At 41.1% G+C, this 19,244-nt stretch overlaps 1 protein-coding gene across 4 annotated transcripts in view; it reads left to right on the top strand.

Annotated features, from left to right (window-relative positions):
• Window positions 1–19,244, top strand: part of LOC146798689 (integral membrane protein GPR137-like) — a 125,204-nt gene that overhangs the window by 12,203 nt on the left and 93,757 nt on the right. For all 4 annotated transcript variants that reach the window (XM_085625986.1, XM_085625985.1, XM_085625988.1 and 1 more), the window contains exons 2-5: window positions 3,403–3,984; window positions 4,186–4,586; window positions 17,302–17,351; window positions 17,855–18,080. In XM_085625986.1, the coding sequence (XP_085482112.1) occupies window positions 3,852–3,984; window positions 4,186–4,586; window positions 17,302–17,351; window positions 17,855–18,080 (810 nt within the window). In that variant the 5' untranslated portion in view covers window positions 3,403–3,851. The remainder of the gene's footprint in view (window positions 1–3,402; window positions 3,985–4,185; window positions 4,587–17,301; window positions 17,352–17,854; window positions 18,081–19,244) is intronic.

Here is a 19,244-nt window from a genome sequence, read left to right as displayed (position 1 = left end):
AACTGTCATCAGGAAACTGTAGCATGGTAGTGGTCAGCATTTCCATCCTCACTCCACCTCCTCCCTTTAACCTCCTGGTTACGTCAGGTAACATTTTGAATCTGTGTTGTGAATCACTGCTTAATGATATATATATATTTTTTTGGGGATAACATTTTATTGATTTTGTCAGTTGCACATACAGGGTTATATTTGTAGCGGCAGCAACATAAAGAATTTTTCTGAATAACGTATAACAAATTACATTCCTTGGTTCAACACTCCCTTAAGTTCTTTCCGTCGCATCGCCAGATCTGCCAGTGGGGATGTACATAGGGACCCTCTGTATCTATTCCACGCTTTTCCATTTCTTTTCCCACTTTCTAGGGCATCCCCGAATTATGAAGACTTCCTTTTCAGCTACCATACATCTGTCTAATTCCTGTACCCATGTCCGTATGGATGGCACCCCTGTAGCCCCCCAGTGGCGCGCTATTTCCCGCTTGACCAGGGTGAAGCCCAGCGTCACCATCTGCTGCTCTATTTCCGTGAGGTCTGTATCCTCCCATATGTTCAGTAGGCCCACCTGAGGCGTGAGGGTCCGAGTTTTCCCCAGTGCGGTTTGGAGCTTAGTTGTAGCCCCCTCCAATAGCGATCGAATCGCGGGACATTCCCAGCTTAATAATATTTTTAAATGAAGGTGGTCCTTCTCCCTTTTAGATTCCACTGAGAAGTTAATGAAGGGCTTGCATTTTACTTTTGAGATCTTTGAAAACTGAGTCTTGTGGGCAGGTTCCCCACTTAATCACATTTGGTTTCACCCTTCTATTGGAACGAAGGGTAAATTGAACAATCCAATCCAAAAGGAACTCATGTTGCTGCTTTATGGACTTCCAGGCTACTTTTGACGGTGTGGACAGGCATGTTCTTTTACCAGAGTTTAGGGAATGCTTCAGCTTTTACTCAAAGATGCATCAGCCACTGTTGTGAAATTGTAATAGAAAAAGGTACGCTCACATGCAAGATTGACGTAACTAATGGTTTACAGCAAGCATGGAGGCAAGACCCACTCTTGTTTAACAGACATTGCAGATATTCTTAGATTAGTGGGAAATTCATATTGCTTCCTCCGTGCATGGGGGATCCTCGTTTACTTTTTAATGGATGCAGATAAGGTTATTTGTATAGGATGGGCAGTGGGATATCGAAGACAATTGTGGGTTTTGATCAATATTTTGTAATCTGCAATTATGTTATTGAGTCGGCTAAGACAAAAAACCTATATTTTTTTAATGAGAAATAATCCAATTATCATAATAATTTAAGCGGTCTAAAGGGCGAATCTATGATACTGTTTTGCAGTTGCAAAGCTTGCAATTTGCATATTCACAGGCTTTGGAACTACAACTTTTTTTCCCCACAGTGTAATTGAGATACTTTGGAAGTTGGAGGTGCACTTTGTGACTTCTTCCTAATCACAATAGGAGGGGACATGAAAGGGGCGACCTCCCCTCTTACTTTCAGTTCCAAGGGCAATGTTTTATGTTTGTGACCACATTTGCAGTTTCAATGCATTGATCATTTACCGACACCAAAGAAGTAGAGGCTGACTTGCAAAGTGGAAAAGGTCCACCTTGTTAAATGCGGTAGCAGCAGGCTCGGCTGGAGAAGGTGGTCTAACCACAAACCCCTGTTCCTTTGAGGGACAGGGTTTAAATTTTTTTTTTTTTTTTAAATGTTCACTTCTAGGAAATGGGAACACAGGGATGGATGTCTGCTGTCCTCGTAGGTCTAAATCCCTGCGTTCTGCCATTCGTAGGAGTTGCAAAATGCTTCCCCCCTCATGAATATTAACGAGGATTGAGGTATTGCGATCTCCTTTGAATTTACATTTTGAAGTGCAACAGAATAATACATTAGTCGCATTGTTGCATTAAGCCCAGGTTGCAAACTACTCTGTGCTTTTGCACACCAACTGATATTGTACATGGACTTCGTACACCAGGCGTAGGAAAAGAAGAGGTCTCCCAGTATACCTATTTGGAAATTTACTATTGTGACACTGGGAATTAGAATGTGCATTTTGAAGGTGTAAAGGCGAAGCAGAAGTAAGCAGTAATCAGGGACACTGTTTTATTAGGGAAAAGGGAGCAGACCGTTATACAAAAGGGATAAAGAACTGCTTCTTTGTTTATCTCCTCTGGCCCTGTTTGGGTGACAAAAGCCTGAGGTATAACGCAAGTCCTGGAGTGATCTCTTTTGAGACGCGCTTTACAGTTACCAGTTAATTGTCCATGGAGGCCTTACACTCTGACTTGTATTTTATGCGTTTCATTTTTCAAGGTGATGGTGTGATCGGATTTTTAGTTATACTCAAATGTTTGGATGCTTCCATTATAACAAAAAAATAAGTTGTGGATCTGGAGAACACTGGTAATATCAATTCACAATGTAAAGTGCTAGTGATTGCACACAAGAATGCTATGAGCAGAGCTTTATTGGGCATTAAGCACAGTTGCTGAAATGTGATGGGCTGATGCAGAGGTAAAGCATTAAAACAAACCCCTTATTCACCTGGCATACAGAGTTTAGAGCGCCATTTGCCAGCTTCTGAAGGCCCATCTTTGTGACCTAAATAAAAACGTTCTTCATAGGCCATATTTTTCTGCACAGGGAACAGGGTTTTGATCGACTCGGGTGATTGAGTTTGCGCTGGCACTTTAGGCCATAGTGACACAATTAGACACAGTATGTGTCTACTGAATTTAAGTGAGGGTTATCTTTGAAGATATGCTGTCATTTTTCTTAGAGATCAAATTAATTTTACAGCCTTAACTTGTCCCATTTTCAAAAGCGTCACGTTTGTAGCAAACCAACATATATATTAAACTGTGTTCTGTGATATATTAATGGCGAGCAACTTTAAAATCTAGATTTGAACCTTTTTTCTAGTATTTGGAAAGTTATTGGCTCGTATGTGAAGTATGTTTTATTTTAATTTTTTTAATTAAAGGTTTTTTTGTTTTAAAATCGTGAAAGCAAAATGCTAACCGGAGCATAATTGGATATTTTACTAATAGAATTTGACATAGCATAGGGCATGCATGCAACTTCATGTCTACATTTGTCAATGTTCTTCCCATCCTTTTTTTTAAGTTTCTTTAAATATTGGCAACATTTACCCAGCCTCTCTCCCTGCAGCACTCCAGTCTGACCAAAACCATAATGAAGTAACCATTAAGTAAGATACGGTGAACAATCACAAACACCATGCAAAAAGGCTGAATGAATGGGAGACTTTGCATTTTAGAAGGCCTACATAACTTAACGCAAATCAATTCCTCCTGACTGTTTTATTTTTATTAGGTCTTACTTCAACGCTAATAAGAGAACCTCACCTGATTTATTTCTTGCTTTTTTCAGTCACCTGCTTGGAGGTCATGTGGTGGAGCTCCCAGTTGTGAGAGCAGCAGTCCTGTCTGGCTCAAACTGGAAACTGAAGTCATAGCGGGCCATTGAATACGGCATCCTGTACTCTGCACACAGGCAACTTGTTTGCTTTAAAAGACATCGAAGGGCCGGGCTTGGAACAGTGCTTAGTTTTCAGCATGCTGGGAGCCAGTGCCTGGTGGTTTGCTTCTGATTTAGACTGAGCTGAGCAGAGATTCACTTGATCACATTTAGCCTGGAGATTTGGACTTCACATTTGGGAAGCCTCTGGGTCGCCACCTGATTATCCTGTTCCCTTCTGGATAAACGGGATATGGATACATTGTAACCAGGTGCCTGTGTGGTGCCAAACACTTGTGGAAGCTAAAGTGATTCATCAGTGGGGTCTCCAGGCACAACATTGATGGTTTATTTGAATTTGAATGTTGGCTTGTTCAAAACAATTCACCCACTCTTCCTTTTCGGCCTCTGTCTTTTGCCAAGAGTGTTCTCTTCTTCATAAGGAGCTGCTGTGGCCCAAAGACACCCATGGACAGGACTGGGACTCTCAAGCTTGTAGGTGATTCATCCTGCAAAGTCCTCATATTCTGCGCATTCATTATGCAGCTTCGATATAGCTCTGGTGTGTCGGTGGCTGAGTATGTGGCTCAGCTTGGACATGAAGTTATGGTTTTGGATAAGATTTATTTACATTTGTTTTAAGTACCTCTGTCTTTGAAGCAAATTGAGAGGTATCCTATGCACTTTCTGTTTTAGGTTTCCTGGCCTGCGAGAAGCTCCCTGATATGCATAGAACTCCTCCCTCAAACAATCTCTCCGAGATGGTACCTCCTGAGCCTCTGCATCCGGCTTTACCACCAGCAGTTAAGATTGGCCTCACCTCTCTGTACATGACGCTGTACCTCCTGCTTTTTCTGTTTATCTACACCCAACTCTGGCTGGTGCTGCTTTACCGTCACAAGAAGCTGAGCTATCAGACAGTGTTTCTCTCACTCTGCCTCCTCTGGGCGGCATTGCGGGCCACCCTCTTCTCCTTCTACTTCAAGAACACGCTACAGGCCAACCATCTCTGCCCTTTCCTTTTTTGGCTCCTGTACTGCTTTCCTGTGTGCTTGCAGTTCTTCACGTTCAGCCTGATGAACTTGTACTTTGCCCAGGTAATTGTGGTGGGCGGTTTGGGGATTAGGTCCTCAGCTGTGGGAGATAGCGTTAAATGTCTGCAAATGAGCATGTTCAATGGTATGTAGCAGACCATGAGTACTCGTTGCTATCAGTTTCTGATGTTTCCTCTTCAACTTCAGAAAACGCATGAGTTTCTGTGAGCTTATTTGTGAGTTTCTTCGTACACACCTTGAGCTTCTGAGAGCACCTTTGGGAGCTTTGGATGGCACCACCTGGGGTTACCTGTATCTGTCTCCGGTTTCTGGTTCTGTCTCTGTATTTCTTATCTCTGCTTCTATTCCATCCTCTGGTTTTCCTATTTCGTTTTCATCTCTTTATTTCCTGATTGTAATCCTCCAGTGGAGTGGTTCTGACCCTATCTGAGGCCATAGATTCAAAGGTCGATTCTAAACCTCTTTAAAAGAAGCGAAGGCAGTCGATTTGAGAATCCACATGGTGTAAGCTGATAGCTCGATAGGATGTAGAAGGATGCTTTCTAGGAAAGTAGAAGGATGCTTTCTAGGAAAGTAGTGGCGCTGGAATCAGAATGTCTAAGTTGTAGGCAACCTTCTTGTTTTTTTTTTTTGTGTGAATCTATTTTATTGGGTTTTAAGATGAATACAGTACAAGTTCTACGTAAAAGCAAGCAATGTTGGGCATTTTATTTGGCATATAAGGCACATCATAGATGTATAGCACATCTAGAGTTCACGCTCAAGCAATGTATACAGTGATCGAAAGTGCGACTGACAGGTACGTGTACGACAATTCTCCAGTAGGGAAGCAAAAGGTGGAAGGGCAGAAAGGAGAGGGTAAGGGGCTACGATAAGTACTTCAGAGTGCACTAATTGAGAGTCTTCTACGGTACAATTGCTAGTGAATGTCCATTATTGCGCACATGTGCATGTACTGTCCCATACAGCCAGCAGGAACACTGGCATACATTTGCGATTAGGTGCCAATAAAAGATTCCTTGTTAACATCAAACAAAAACTAAGAACTGCGCATGCATACGAAAGGGTGGAAAGAAAGGAAAAGGAGAAATGCATGCAAACAAACAGGTAGCCGTAGGCAACCTTCTTGATGTTGTGTCCTGATTGCAAGACCAGTACTAGTCAATGCATCTTTAACACTGAAGTTGTTGAAATTGATTTACTTTAGTGGATGTTCAACACCATTCAATGCCAACAGACCTGGAGCTTGAAGGAATACTCTGGAGCTAAGAACGTGCCCGGTCAAAACAGCAGCCAAAGAGTTGTAGTATAGTCAAATGCTGTTCAGTTTTATATACTGCTAGAATATGATTACAAGCGAAGCTTGTGGAAGACCCATTAACATAAGGTGCATTTGTAAAGTGCACTTTTGCCTCTTGTGGCATCTTGTCACTGAATTACAGATTTTTGTTACCCAACTCATTGGTGGTCATTTTATTGACCGCCGATTGATCACAAGCTGAGTGACCTCACCAGTTTTCGAACCTGCGACCCTTAGGGCAAATAACATTCCTGGAGTGGGTATATGGCCTACTGAGCAACCAGACCAAGATCCATGATGGCCTGGTCATAGCCTAAGTATGTGTCTTTGTCCATGTTAGAACAAAATGCTAGTTTGAAAAGCTGCCAAAATTATTCAGATTGGTAGGAGCCATCTTTCAAGGCTGATACACTACCTGCAGTGATCTAAGTGGGAGGAGGACTGAGGGACTACCACTGGGAAATCCCCCCCCACCTCCCCCCGCCCATAGTGAGCTCGTGTGTTGATAGTATAGTAAGAGGGCATTTCAAGGACCAAAGGCCAGAGAAGGGGATAACTTATCACAGTGCTGGTCTCAATTCCGGTCACAATAATGCAGCTCAGACTAAAACAAAAGTGAGTGCTGAGCTAGTCCTCGGTTATACAATTGTTATGGTGACTGCACATTGTGTTAATTTGTGTTTCAGGACAACAAAGTCCTTGAAACAGATTCTCTTTTACTACTAAAGCAGACTGAGCTACAATGTAGCAGTGGCTTATGTAATCTGTAACCCCCTTCCTTGTTCTCGATTCTCCGTTTTCTAGCGCTCTTCTTTTGTTGCTCTTTTTTTTTTGCTCTCCATTCTGTTCCCTGGCTCTATTTCCTTAGTCACTGTTATTCCAGGTTTTTCTTTCTGCTTAGTGTCCTCTGTTCCTTCATGTGTTTATTTCTGATTCACCTTCTTGTTTTTATGCTTTTACGTCTCTTCTGTCATCTCTTTAGATAATCATAGTACCCCTTTCTGTATTTGGGCTTTTATTTCTCTATCTCTGTTTCTCTTGTTCTTGATTCGTTACCCATTCGTTGTTGGGGATGGTGACCTGTGCCTTGGACCGAGGTAGTTAAATGTTTTTGAAAACGAACTGTTGTCTCATTTCTTCTCTGGGGACAGTGGATGATAATAGGAGCCAATGAAAGTGTTTGTTTCATGCCAATGAAAATGTTTGGGTTCTATTTTTTTCACATGTTTTCAAAATACGTCAGAGTGTAGCTACCATCTGACATTATGATGTAGTTTGAGCTTACGTGGTTCATCACCAACCATGCTTATTCTATCAACAACGTTCTGTAGATAAGAAAGTTCAGTTCCTAGGGGACCTTCCTTGTCTAAGGGGTTGTTTACTGGGTCTTGGGAACTATAAAAGTCCTTCTCTTGCTCTCTCTCTTGCTTTCTCTCTCTCACCCTCTCTTGTTTCTGTAGCTCGCGACTACCACATGTGGCCGTTTTCCTGTAACAGCTAACTCTAAACCGGGGCAGATTGAATTGCAGACCTATATGACAGCAAGATCAATATCTCCAATATTAGGTTAAAAAGTAACATTTTGGACCATTAATTTGAGCCACATCACACGCTAACACATGGTTGCAAAACCAGTGTTCTAGCTCAGGTTGTTTTGATCGACACGGATTGCAGTTTTGTGATATTTGGTATTGAAAATTGGAAGCTGAAAATGAATTTCATTAGTGTCATGTGGCATATTTGACTAGGTTTCTAGGGATGGGACAACACTTGTCCTAGATGAAGCTTCATGGAGACTCCAGTGGTTGTACAGCTGTTAGCGAGTCAATGCTTTTTTAATATGGCTTACCTGAAGCTTTAAGGGAAAGATTCTTATCCAGCAATCATGTTAAATGGGAGTAATCTTTAACAAGACCAGAGATGTAAGTTTAAGCATTTCCTACATCACTAGCTGTAAATCCAACAGCTGGGTCGCACAAGGCATGGCAACTGTGAAAGTGGACACAGGCTGGGATAGGGCAGTTGTCGGTTGCGTATAGTATTCTGTATCTCAAGAGCCCTTAAGAGCTCACACATAAGGAATTAGCAGACCAATAAACCGGTGTTTTTGGTGACTCTACCTACAATTGTGGGAGATGAAAAAGCATTATTTCCGAAAGCTAAACATGCTTGCTACAAAAGCATCAAATGAAAGGACGATCAGAAGGAGTAATTCCCTAATAACAGGTCGAATGTAATGCAGAAAATAATGTCATCCCTTGCCGGAGGCAAACAAAACTGATAGAGCACATTGCATACTATTACAAAGATTTTACCCACACAAGCTGTCAAAATCTATCTTCTTTCTTTACTCTGTGGTTTCCATTTGAGGAAATAGTTTGTTAAGGAGAAGGAACACACCAACTAGCATGGTCATGGCTCCGCTTTTTAACAGGATCTGAAAGATGGTGCCCTGAAGCTAAGAATACAGTGCATAACATGATGATTCATTACCCTGTGACTTCACTCTGGTTACATTCAATTAGAATGACATATTTGCTGCCTCATTGTTTACTGACATTAACCTAAAGGTTCTTGAGGTAGGTCCTCCAGAACCCAGGATAAGATAGGACTGCCTTGAACAGTTAGACAATTATGACTTCCAGGAACAATGCAACTTTTATCTTAAAATTCCCAAGAGGAACTTGATGAGAGCAATTAATGCTGCACACATTTTCGAAGTTTAGTGAGGAGGTAGTAGAAACGTTTGGGGAAAGAGCCTCATGTGAGCGGAAGATGCCTAGATAAAGGCGTAAAGCCCTGTTGAAATTATGCTCCATGATGTGTGTGATGGCTTTTGAGCCCCTTGCAAATATCTAATGTGATGCAAGAGATACTGATTAAAAGAGGCTGGTGTGAGCCAGTAGAGGTACAATGGAAGAGTCCATGGCATTGGGTGATATCTAGCTAAAGCACCTCCAAGTTATACATGCAAAAGAGAAGCAAATATTGTGATGCCATAACTGGATTGTGCTATTGGCAATACCCGAGCTAATTCCAAAGCAGAAATCTGCTTACTATGAGCTGGGAAATAGACGGTGATCTCATCAACCCTCCCATGGGCATATTCCATTAAGATGGGCCATGTCTGAGTCTTTAATTTTTTTTTAATTTTTTTTTTTAATATAACGTACCAGGGGCTATGAAGGGTATGTTTTAGATATGTGGGATCCTCCCTTTGCTCTGAAGTCAGGCAATCACAAATATATTTTGAATTTACAACTGTTTATTTTACACAGACCTACACAATACGAGGCGCAAGGCAATTTTTGAGGATATTTGAAACACATTGGCACAAACCAATATGAAAAATGTAACATTTAGTAAATGCCTAACATTTCTTTTCAGAACTAACAAGAACCTGCATTTGAATTTCTTCTACCTTGTTAGAAATATGCTTCATAAAAATTACCCCCTACCTCTTGGATCAGAAGCCGTGAGTTGATTGGCAGGGTGCTCAGCTGACCAACCTAATCTTCAAAATCCCTTCCTGAGCTACAAAGTCCAGGTTTTTTGTACACTTAACCTAGAAAAAATATGTGAAGGCTATTTTCAGCCTCCCTCAGAAGTCATCAAACACACTTTGAGACTTGTACTTGAATGAGGCCGTCTGTACATGAACTTTGTATGTGATTTAATACTGTATTAAGCATTCACGTAATATAACCAAATACATGCAATGTTAAACTCTTGATAAGATTAATTTACTTTCATATATTTTGCATCCGAGCAGACCGAAAAACCTCATATAACAGAAAACAATTGAAATATGGTTTTATTAGTACATATGCATTGCATGTTGTGGGTTACAAGTGGTGATATTAGCAACACCCCTAAATCCTAACTTTTATGTTTAGAGAATAATGGTAGAAAATGAAGAATGCAAATATATGCAAATAAGCACAATTCAAACTTTTTTTTACACCCCCGCTATTGTTCAGTGAAGGCGAGTGTGCGTTATTTGAGTTGAACATTTCAAAATGAAATTGTAACGTGCACATTTAAATCTATCGGAATGTTGCTCTCCAAACTAGGACTGAATGATTGTAATCATTTACCAATCAGAAAAATGAAGTCCGGAATGTTCCAATTAATACTTATTGAGTTATAGTAGGAATCTTCGGTGCTTAATGAAACGTCCAGATCATCAAGAGTTTGGGAGTCCTGCTACCTTGCCAGAGAATCATACCATAGGTGGTGGTTATCAGTGAATAAAGTTTATCCAGCTTTCGATTGAAATGCAATGTCAAAAGCCTAATCGTAAGTTGAATGGTCAGGAACGCCACAGATGCAAAACATGAATCTGGTTGGCTGGTGAGGGACTTGTAGTGGCAGATTCTTTGTCACTTAAGAAACTGTAGCCAGTAATTGCACCCAGGTGTTTTTCAAAATGAGAATTGGATTTTGCTCGCTCTTCAGTAACTTGATCAGTTTCAGCATCTGATGGTGTTGGCGTGGCCAATGTTGAACCAGATTTGTGTTTTAAAGAGCTGCTTGTATCCTCATGGAGCTTGGAAGAGCATACGGCAACCATGTTGCTCATGACTTTCATCACCTCTTTGAGTGTCCCATTTGCAGCAGATGAGACTAAAGAGAAGGCAGTGTCTGCCATTTCAGATCCCAGATTTGGTTCACATGCAGCAGTTGTGAGATCAGACCAGGTGAATATTTCACATCCCTCAAGATGAATGATAAGGGGAGATGACCACAGGAAGTGATTTACCATCAATAGTTAATTTTCACTCAAAGACACATAAAGCGCAATTATTTCTTAACCGATTCTGCATCTAAAACAGGGCCTAATTCAGGTGCTTGTTTCCTTTTATAGAAGGAGTGTAATGTTCATTAAAACATTTTTTTTAAATCTCCTCTGGAATACATTCCAAGGATATGCTGGCATTGACATACATGTGGGTATGAGGGACTATTTGTTTCCAGTACAGTAGACCTGGGAGTACTGTCATGCCATTCAGCAAGAGAGGCCTTATTCCTGGGAACAAATATCAAGTTATTGTTCCATAAATGGTACTGACTCCACAGAATGCAGTTTTAAAGGTGTGTGATTTGGTGTGAAGATTGTCTTGTAAACTGTAGAGACTCTAGTTGTCCTACAAGCCTAAAAAAAGAAACGATCACCCACTCGAGCCTGGTAAGTAGATGGAAGTAATGAAGCTATTTGCTGAGCCAATTCACTATTGAAGTTAGAGGAGAAACGTGACTAATATCTTATTTGATAAGAAGCACCATCTGTTTAGCAAGTGGACCCACCATATATTTAGCAAGTTTAGCAAAGTTCAGCTTATTAAATTGAATGTTGCGCAATCTAAGATTAATTCGTTTCCACTTGTGGTGGGAAGATTGTCACCCTGTAACACTGTCTGGCTGTTGAGACATTTGCAATATGTTATTCTCATTTGCAGATAATTACTTGTTTCTTTAACATGAATAGTCCTTGCTCTTTTTTCTAGTAATAAAGCATAACTCTGTATGAGATCTGGAGAAGGGACCATCTGAATCTTTTGCATCCTATATTTTTCAAAAGCACATTCTGAATACATGGTGACCATGTCAGTTTTATGTGTTATCCAAATGATTTTTACAATCATTGGTGCTAATTGGCACATGCTCATCATCTATTAAGCAGTAATATTGATAAGGTAATTCACAATAATGATAAATAACTGACTAGTGTAATTTCTGATACCACACTAATCAATCTGCTTTTGAACCACCTGTGTACCAGAAACTGAATATGGTAAAAGAAATAACACCTTGAACCACCCAAATAATCCGAGGTTGTTCACCCAAAACACATATTTTAACCTCCTATTTGTTGTGTAGACAGTGGGATGTAGGACGCGTCTCTGCATGCTGTTACACATTGATGTGCACTAAAAAGGTATGTTTCAAACAAAGCAGTATCCATTGCATGGAATAGTATCTTTTCTTTTCTTTAAGGTCTTTAAATCTCAATTTAAATCCGTGATTGCAAATGTTTGTAATTGTTACTCTGAGAGAAGACATCTACATCGGGGGCACAGGAACCAACTCCTAGCCTGTTCACATGTTATGCATCATGTTATTAACAATAAAATAGAAGCAAGTTTGCCTTATCATTCAATCAGATGTGCACTATTGTTGTTGGGTATAGGCATATTTAGCGTTAATCTATATAAGAAGTGTCATGGTTTATAGTTCACGTTTCTTTTCAGAAGAACTGGGCCTTAAACGGATTTAAGTCATTTGTGTTGATGGGCTGTGGAGTGTGAGTCCTAAAAGTTTCAATATCCCTACGGAATACTGAACAACATAAATTGGAATGTCTTTAGCATCTAATTCAATAGCTAATGGACCAGGAATATTCTCTCTAACGTTTATTGCATTCATTTGATTAAATCTCTTAATTTACCTCACCATTGTACATATAATCCTGCCGGAAAGGTACCACTATTTACACGTCCTCTTAATTTTTTGTCTGAATGATTCCTTTTTCGAGAACAGTCAGGAAAATGAGCAACACTGTGGATGGTAACACAGTACTATTATCTAAGTGTTGCAACATGTGTGCTGAACAGTATTATTCAGTTATATGATTTTACTGGGATGCATGCAGGCAGAAAATAGAACCCTATACTAGCCAAAATTCAGATCCACAGGTGATGGTTAAGGAAATAAAAGTATCCCAAAAAGTATACCCTAATGTCATACAGAATTTAATAAAAGCAGGTAAATAAATTGCACAGTGTTTTTTTTGTTGGAACTATAACATTTGTATTCGCTACAGGCTGCTGTAGAAAATAAAACACTTGCACACCTTATTTAGGACCATAGCAAAAGTGGACAACATTTTCTTCAAATTATGATGCACTAAGAATAGCCAGTGCACTAGAGGCATTAGCAAGCCTCCCTAGCTAAACACATCTTGATGTCTACGAAAGATATAGCCGTACCATCACCGCAGGTTCCTGTATTTGATAATTGACCTTTGTCCAAAAGATACAGTGGATTCAGTGTTATGCTAACAGGTAATAAAGTCCTTCAAATGTGGTTGTAATTTCATGTTCGCTGAATCTGGAGTCTATTCTTCTGTAAGATACTTACAATGTGTAGAACATTTCTACAGTTAAAATCCATAAAATAAAGGTAACTCCTGAAATTATAATCCAATTCCATACCCAGTGTGGCAGTTGATCATTTTCAAAACTTTCCACTATGTTGGTTAGCTTGGGGCTTTGTAGCGGTGAAGTTACCGTGGCACGCCAGAATGAAGAGGAATGATTCAGAGTTGAAATAGCAGAAACTGAAACATATGCTTGTGGTACGGAATCCAAACAAGCCTCACTGCTAAGTCTCTCTGTTATTTCTTCTGCATGTAGAGAAACTTCGAAACCAGTGTTTGTGTTGGTTGCCATCACTGTTGGGGCAGTGCAAGTTCATGTTTTCAAATGCCCTATGAAGAATCATACTGAAGCACCTTGGTCAGAGCTTGACTGAAGAGTCTTTACAATATCAGTCAAAACTCACTGCTGTGAGTGGGGATGCAACTATGCAAGGTTGGGGAGTAGAAAAGTCATTGCAACCACATGCCCCTAGCCGTCTCTCCGATCTCCTTTGGGGTTTCTTTCATACTTGTGCTAGATCAAATATTATTTGTCACTGATCTCAGACTCTTTCCTGCAAAAAGACAAACCTTTCAAAGAAGGCACGGAAAGCAAATGTGTTTGTACAACATGCATAGCAGCATCAGTAGTAGTAGTATCTTTATTCGATTTTTGCATTAAAAAAATCATAAAGGCACAACATACAAATGAATTTAAAAGGTTTTCCCAACTCCATGTCCTCACAATAAAATAATACTATAAAACGCGAGAATACATGTGACTTGATCAGAAGTCACAGTACTTGACTGAGCAAATCTTTCTAGTACTGAATCTGCAAGGGCATTTCCTCAGGACACTTTGTCTTGAGGGTATCCGCTGTAGTGCACTTGACACCTGCAATTTGTTGTAGGCAACATCAAAGCGTTCAGCAGATTTTGTACATATTGCCAATTCGTCGTAGGCTTCCAGCAGATCTTAGGAACCTCTTTTGCATATATAAGAGCCCAAAAATGTATGCGTCACTCGAAACACATACTTTTAGTCCGTGCACATGGTTACAATCTTTTTCTTGACCAGAATACAGGTACAAGTTAACACAATGAATTGAGAAACTTGGGCAGATTTAACATTGTGCAATCTGCAACTTTCAACAATTCGGTATAAAGTTCATACAGCCTTCTCTGTGACCAGGACACATCAACATAACTGAGCCATGAGCCATCAATAAAATACATCAATTCCAAGTTTGGTATGGGAATGTCATTTAAAATCATAGGGGGTTTGGTGACCTGGGAAGTTAGAATTAGGCAGTCGTGGGATTTTCTCTTTTTAAGGGTGGGCTTCAGCGAAGAGGGGTTCAGATTTAGACAGCAGACAACAGTACCATGTGAGGTAGTCAAAAATAGTATTTTGTATCTAGACAATTTGGCAGTTTAAAGATGTTGAGGTTTGGTAATGAGCAGAAATGCACCAACAGCATGGGGCACGTCAGCAATCAAAGTTATACTATGTGCATTGTTTCCAGAGGTTTCAACAAGTTGGGCAGCTGCCGGAGTCAAGACAGTGGGGGAGCTCAGCGCGACAGTGTCCAAAGCTGAAGAATAGTAAGCTACAAGCTTTTTATGATCTTAGACCAGTGCCCCAAGGGCAAAACCAGTGCATTCATGACACTATAGAGTAAACTGTTTAAGCCCTGACAGAGGGGCAGGAGTCCATGCTTGCTTTATTTGTACAAATGCATTTTCAGCCTTTTTAGAGCGCTGCAAGGATTCTAGGGTATCCAGTCCTACCCAAGAAAGTTTGTGCCTGGGAGATGGTCACTGGACGGGGCCACCTACAAATGTCTTCTATGCAATAGGGTGACTGGTGGTGCATACCGGCTAAGATTTCATGTCCAAGGTATGGTACTCTAGAAAGGCAAAACTGTGGCTTCTGTTTTTTTAAGGCATGTGCCCCTCTTTGGGCAGTTCAGTGAGGGGTAAATCTACCTTGCAGTGGTTTAAAGGAACTGATGCAAAGAAAAGGTCTAACGTATTGAAGCAAGAAGAACCCCAGGGGAAGACCAAAGTGTCTGGATCTTTCTTTAAAGCTTGTGAAAAGATTGACAGAGACTCTGTAAATCCTTGAGGGAGCCTCTGCTGGGAAAGTTGATACCCACGGAACGAGAATACGAAGAGGACTAACTTCCATTTTGTATGAGCATAAAACAGAATGCAGAACCAAGGTCCACCACGGTAACCCATTTGACATTCACAGAGACACAAGAAAGGAAGGTGATGGTCGGGGGGACCACATGGAGATTAAGGATTACCACATTATATATGATATGCAAATTATGCACTAATCTGTACATGTTTGTTTTTTCTTGCCTTGATAGGTAAAGTTAATTTATTGTGTCTACTGACAATAGGTACCAAAATCCTCAACTTCATTAAGTCAACTGTTGCAGGATGAATTCCTGCTTCTTACCTGATTTAAGTGGATATTGAGATATTCAAGGCGGCTTCTTTTGTGGGTTGATCTTGATCTTCACAGGTTCTATTGAGGGTAAAAATCCCCCTTCATTGCCCCTCATGGACCAGAATGTGGAAGGTTCCTGGGAAAATACATTGGTTAAATCGGGAGACAGCTTATTGTTATTCACTGCAGGTTGACAGTTGGTATGCTCCCAGATCAGGGCAGCACCTCATTCTCATGGTGCTGTTCAATATTTAGGTTGACACCATCAGGGATACAGAACACTGTGTAGTTTACTTAACGTGTCCCCTGCCAAAACAAGTTAGCTGGTGAGGTAGGATTCAGCAAGAAGGGTAGGATTCAGCAAGAAGGCATGATTATTGGTAATGGGTCAGCGAGAGATGTAGAGACTGTGTCAGAGAAGTGATGGAGAACACGTTGGTTGGAAATACAGACCATATCTATGAACTAACCTAAGAGAGGTAATGAGGGAAATTCAGATGTTTTCAGGGTAGAGCGACTAGCCCAGTGTCAATAAGACATGTGGTGCATTTACCATTGATCAGGCAGTCAACATTGAAACCTGTCTGATCTACAGGAATTAGGCTATTCATGGCACATTCTAAATTACTGGGGCTGTCCTAAAATTTGGAATAGGATTTCTGCATAACTTGGTGAAATTCAGGTTCTATCAACAAGATTAGGGATGTTTGAAACAGCGTTTAGAGAATCGTATTTCCAATGTTTCTATTCACCCAAAGCAAAAACCTGATCCTCCTGTTTTCTGGGCTTCTCCTGCCTTTTCCGTTGCCACTTCCCGTTCATTCAGTACAGTCTCTGCAGAAAGGACCGCACCTACAGCTTCCTGGGTCCTCTCCGTCAGATGGGCAATTCTCTAGTATCTCTCAAACACTACCATAAGCCTCTTTAGGTAATCTGTGGGCGACTTACCCTTATTTCGATCTTACAAATGGAGATCTTAGTCCAATCTGCTTTCACACGACCGACTTCTACAACCTCATAAAACAACGCATCCTTTGCTGTATTTAAAGCCGTATTTTATTGTCCTGGTCCTGCCTCAGCTATGCTGGCTTTTCTACCAACCGATATCTCACTTAATGTTTAATCACCACCCACAGCAGTTAATTCACATCTGCTCAATGCGGTATGTACACCTCCAAACACACTGCAAATCTTCACAGAACTGAGTTTTCTCTAATTTTAAGGAACTGTTTCTTAGTATTTATTAGGTCAGAGTGGGGTCTATAAAATGTGGACAGTAATTCTACCAACCAGCAAGTAGTCTCTCAGTGGGAGAAGGGTCTTTGTTGTCAGTGTCAATAGAATGAGTGGAGGGTAAGTGTCTCCTAGCCATTCATTCTGCTGTCTGTTTTAAGCTTTCTTTAGTGATTGAGGCTGTGATCTGGGGTATCCCTATGCACCAACTGGGATGGAACGCACACGTTTACTTCACGATCCACATTTAGTGGAGTCCGCGGTATGGTTTGTCAATCTCACCTCTGCCAGGTACTTTACTGTCAGTCAGTTGCGTTGCAACCCACATGCATTACTTCCTTGTGGGCGTCTGTTCCACAGGTGTTGCCCTGTGTCCAGGTACATCAGCAACTGCACACCTGGCCTCATTTGCTATTTCAGTGGTTGGTCTTTCCTGCCAGTGCTACCTTTAAATGTTTTTTTGCCTGGTAAGTTCTCTGGAGAAGAGATTGCCCATGTGGTTTCTTTGGCACTGGTGATGCCCAGTAGAATATCTCAGTTTCAGTCTACCCTGTTTGTGTGAGAAAGGTACATGGAGGGCTGTGGTCAACAGTCATTAATGTAGGACGTTTCTCTCTTCACTTAGGTGGTGTTCAAAGCCAAAGCAAGGTGCCAGCATGACAGCAGCAGAGGCTTGTGAGTACTTTTTTGTGAGAAACTTGAAATGTCAAGAAACCGGCGTAGTGTTGAACTAATTGTGAGTTCTTGTTGTGCAGACTCTTGTGATTTGTTTTATTTTTTACATTTTTTTGCAATGTAATGGATTTTAAAACAACCAAATACGTGTTTTTACATTTCTTCACAGTTTTTTAGTCGAGTTTTATATCTTTTAGTGACGTGCATATTGATTCTTACATGGTAAAAGTTGATAAGCATTACTGGATGCTTTCTATTTTTGAACACGGTTACTGTGAAAGTTATAAATAGATTATGAAGCGGAGCTTCCGTAAGTCAAAAAGTATAGCGGTGCACTAGGTGGTGCTGACTCTCCACAGGTTACACCGTATGTCTACTACTTTTTAAAGGCTCTAGATGAGGCTGTGTTCTCTGAATACATGCTGTTATATTCTTTGAACACTGAGTTATTGAGGAGTCAGCCAATCTTTCCATGATTCACCTTTCTTCCCTCTCTTCTCCAGGCTGGCGGTGCGATTAGTTTGTCTCTTAGCCAGTGTTCTCTTCTTGTCAGTCAACATCACCTGTGCCTTCCTGGCCAAGGTCCGCCAATTGGAGAGTTGGAGCATTGTTCTAGTGCGGGTTCTCATCAATGATTCACTATTCCTGCTAAGCGCTGTCTCACTGGCCTGCTGCCTGTATTTGGTCGCCAAGATGTCTTCCTCCACCAGCATTTACCTGGAAGCCAAGGTAAGCCTCTGATGTGCCCATCCATCAGAGAAGAAGGGGAAAGCTGATCTTGGTCCTTGACTGATGTTATTAGATTTATCGTTTTCCAAAAGAGATGGTTGGGTTAGACACTGACCTTTTTGCTTGAAATAAGATGGGGGGGGGAAAGGTGCAGAGGACTCTTGAGGATCTCTGTATACCGCAGATAATTGTGTGTTCTTGTTGTGCACTCTTGTGATTATTTATTTTTGTGATTATTTATATATTTGCTTAATACTACAATGGAGGAGGGACACACGGCACCCCTCGTGGTGCCATGGATGGCCCTGGAGGCCGCCACCCCCCATGGCCGGCTCCTGCTACCTCCCGAGGAGCCCACCCTCAGGAGGCAGCTGTCGTGTATATATATTTTTTTTCTTATGGAAACATGGTCCTAACTATAACTACCTACTGGCAGCCACCAGTAGGTAATATAGATATATAAGTGCACAAACCCTAGAATTCGCAGTTCCCAGGCAGGCTGGGAGGTCCTCACACAGGAGGATAGAAAGGACACGTCCTCCCTAGTTTATAGTTATCAACACAAGAATGTCCCATTTGTGGTTGAACGGTTGCTTTCTCTCTATGTAAGACCAGCAACAAAAGAGTAATCCGAATTGGGTGAGGGGTTCCTAAATGTGTAATGGTAATCCTCTCCTGAACACGTTCACAAGAGAAAAACAACAGACTAACATTCAACCCGTTGCTATGGGTGGGAAGGGAAAGAGACCCTTTTCTTTAAATAGCCCTCACTCACTCTAATAATGTCATTCTTCATCATAGGGCTCACCCCGACTGCTAAACGTCGGGGTGGACTCGACCGTTTTTCAGGGAGCACTTAAAGATATTGTGTATGTGTATGGGGGCGTACTATTAAAGATAAAATTTCTCACCCACTCCTAAAAAATATATACAAATAGGGTGTCTAAGGATGTAATGGTCCTATGACCCTTATTCTAGCACCAACATGTTTCAGCCCTAACTATCTGGCCTGAATAGGTCCTGGGCTTTCGTCAGGGTGGGATGTAAAGTAGTTACTTCCCCCAAAGACGTGCGTGCGTGGGAGGGAGGCCTTATTGTCTTTGGGGGTTATCAGTATTGCAATATGGAGAGCTATTTTGCAGTGCGTTTATGTGTACAACTTGT

The sequence above is a fragment of the Triturus cristatus genome, chromosome 9, assembly GCF_964204655.1.
Source record: "Triturus cristatus chromosome 9, aTriCri1.1, whole genome shotgun sequence".
Classification (NCBI taxonomy): Eukaryota; Metazoa; Chordata; class Amphibia; order Caudata; family Salamandridae; genus Triturus; species Triturus cristatus.
This window is presented reverse-complemented; position numbering and strand designations above follow the sequence as displayed.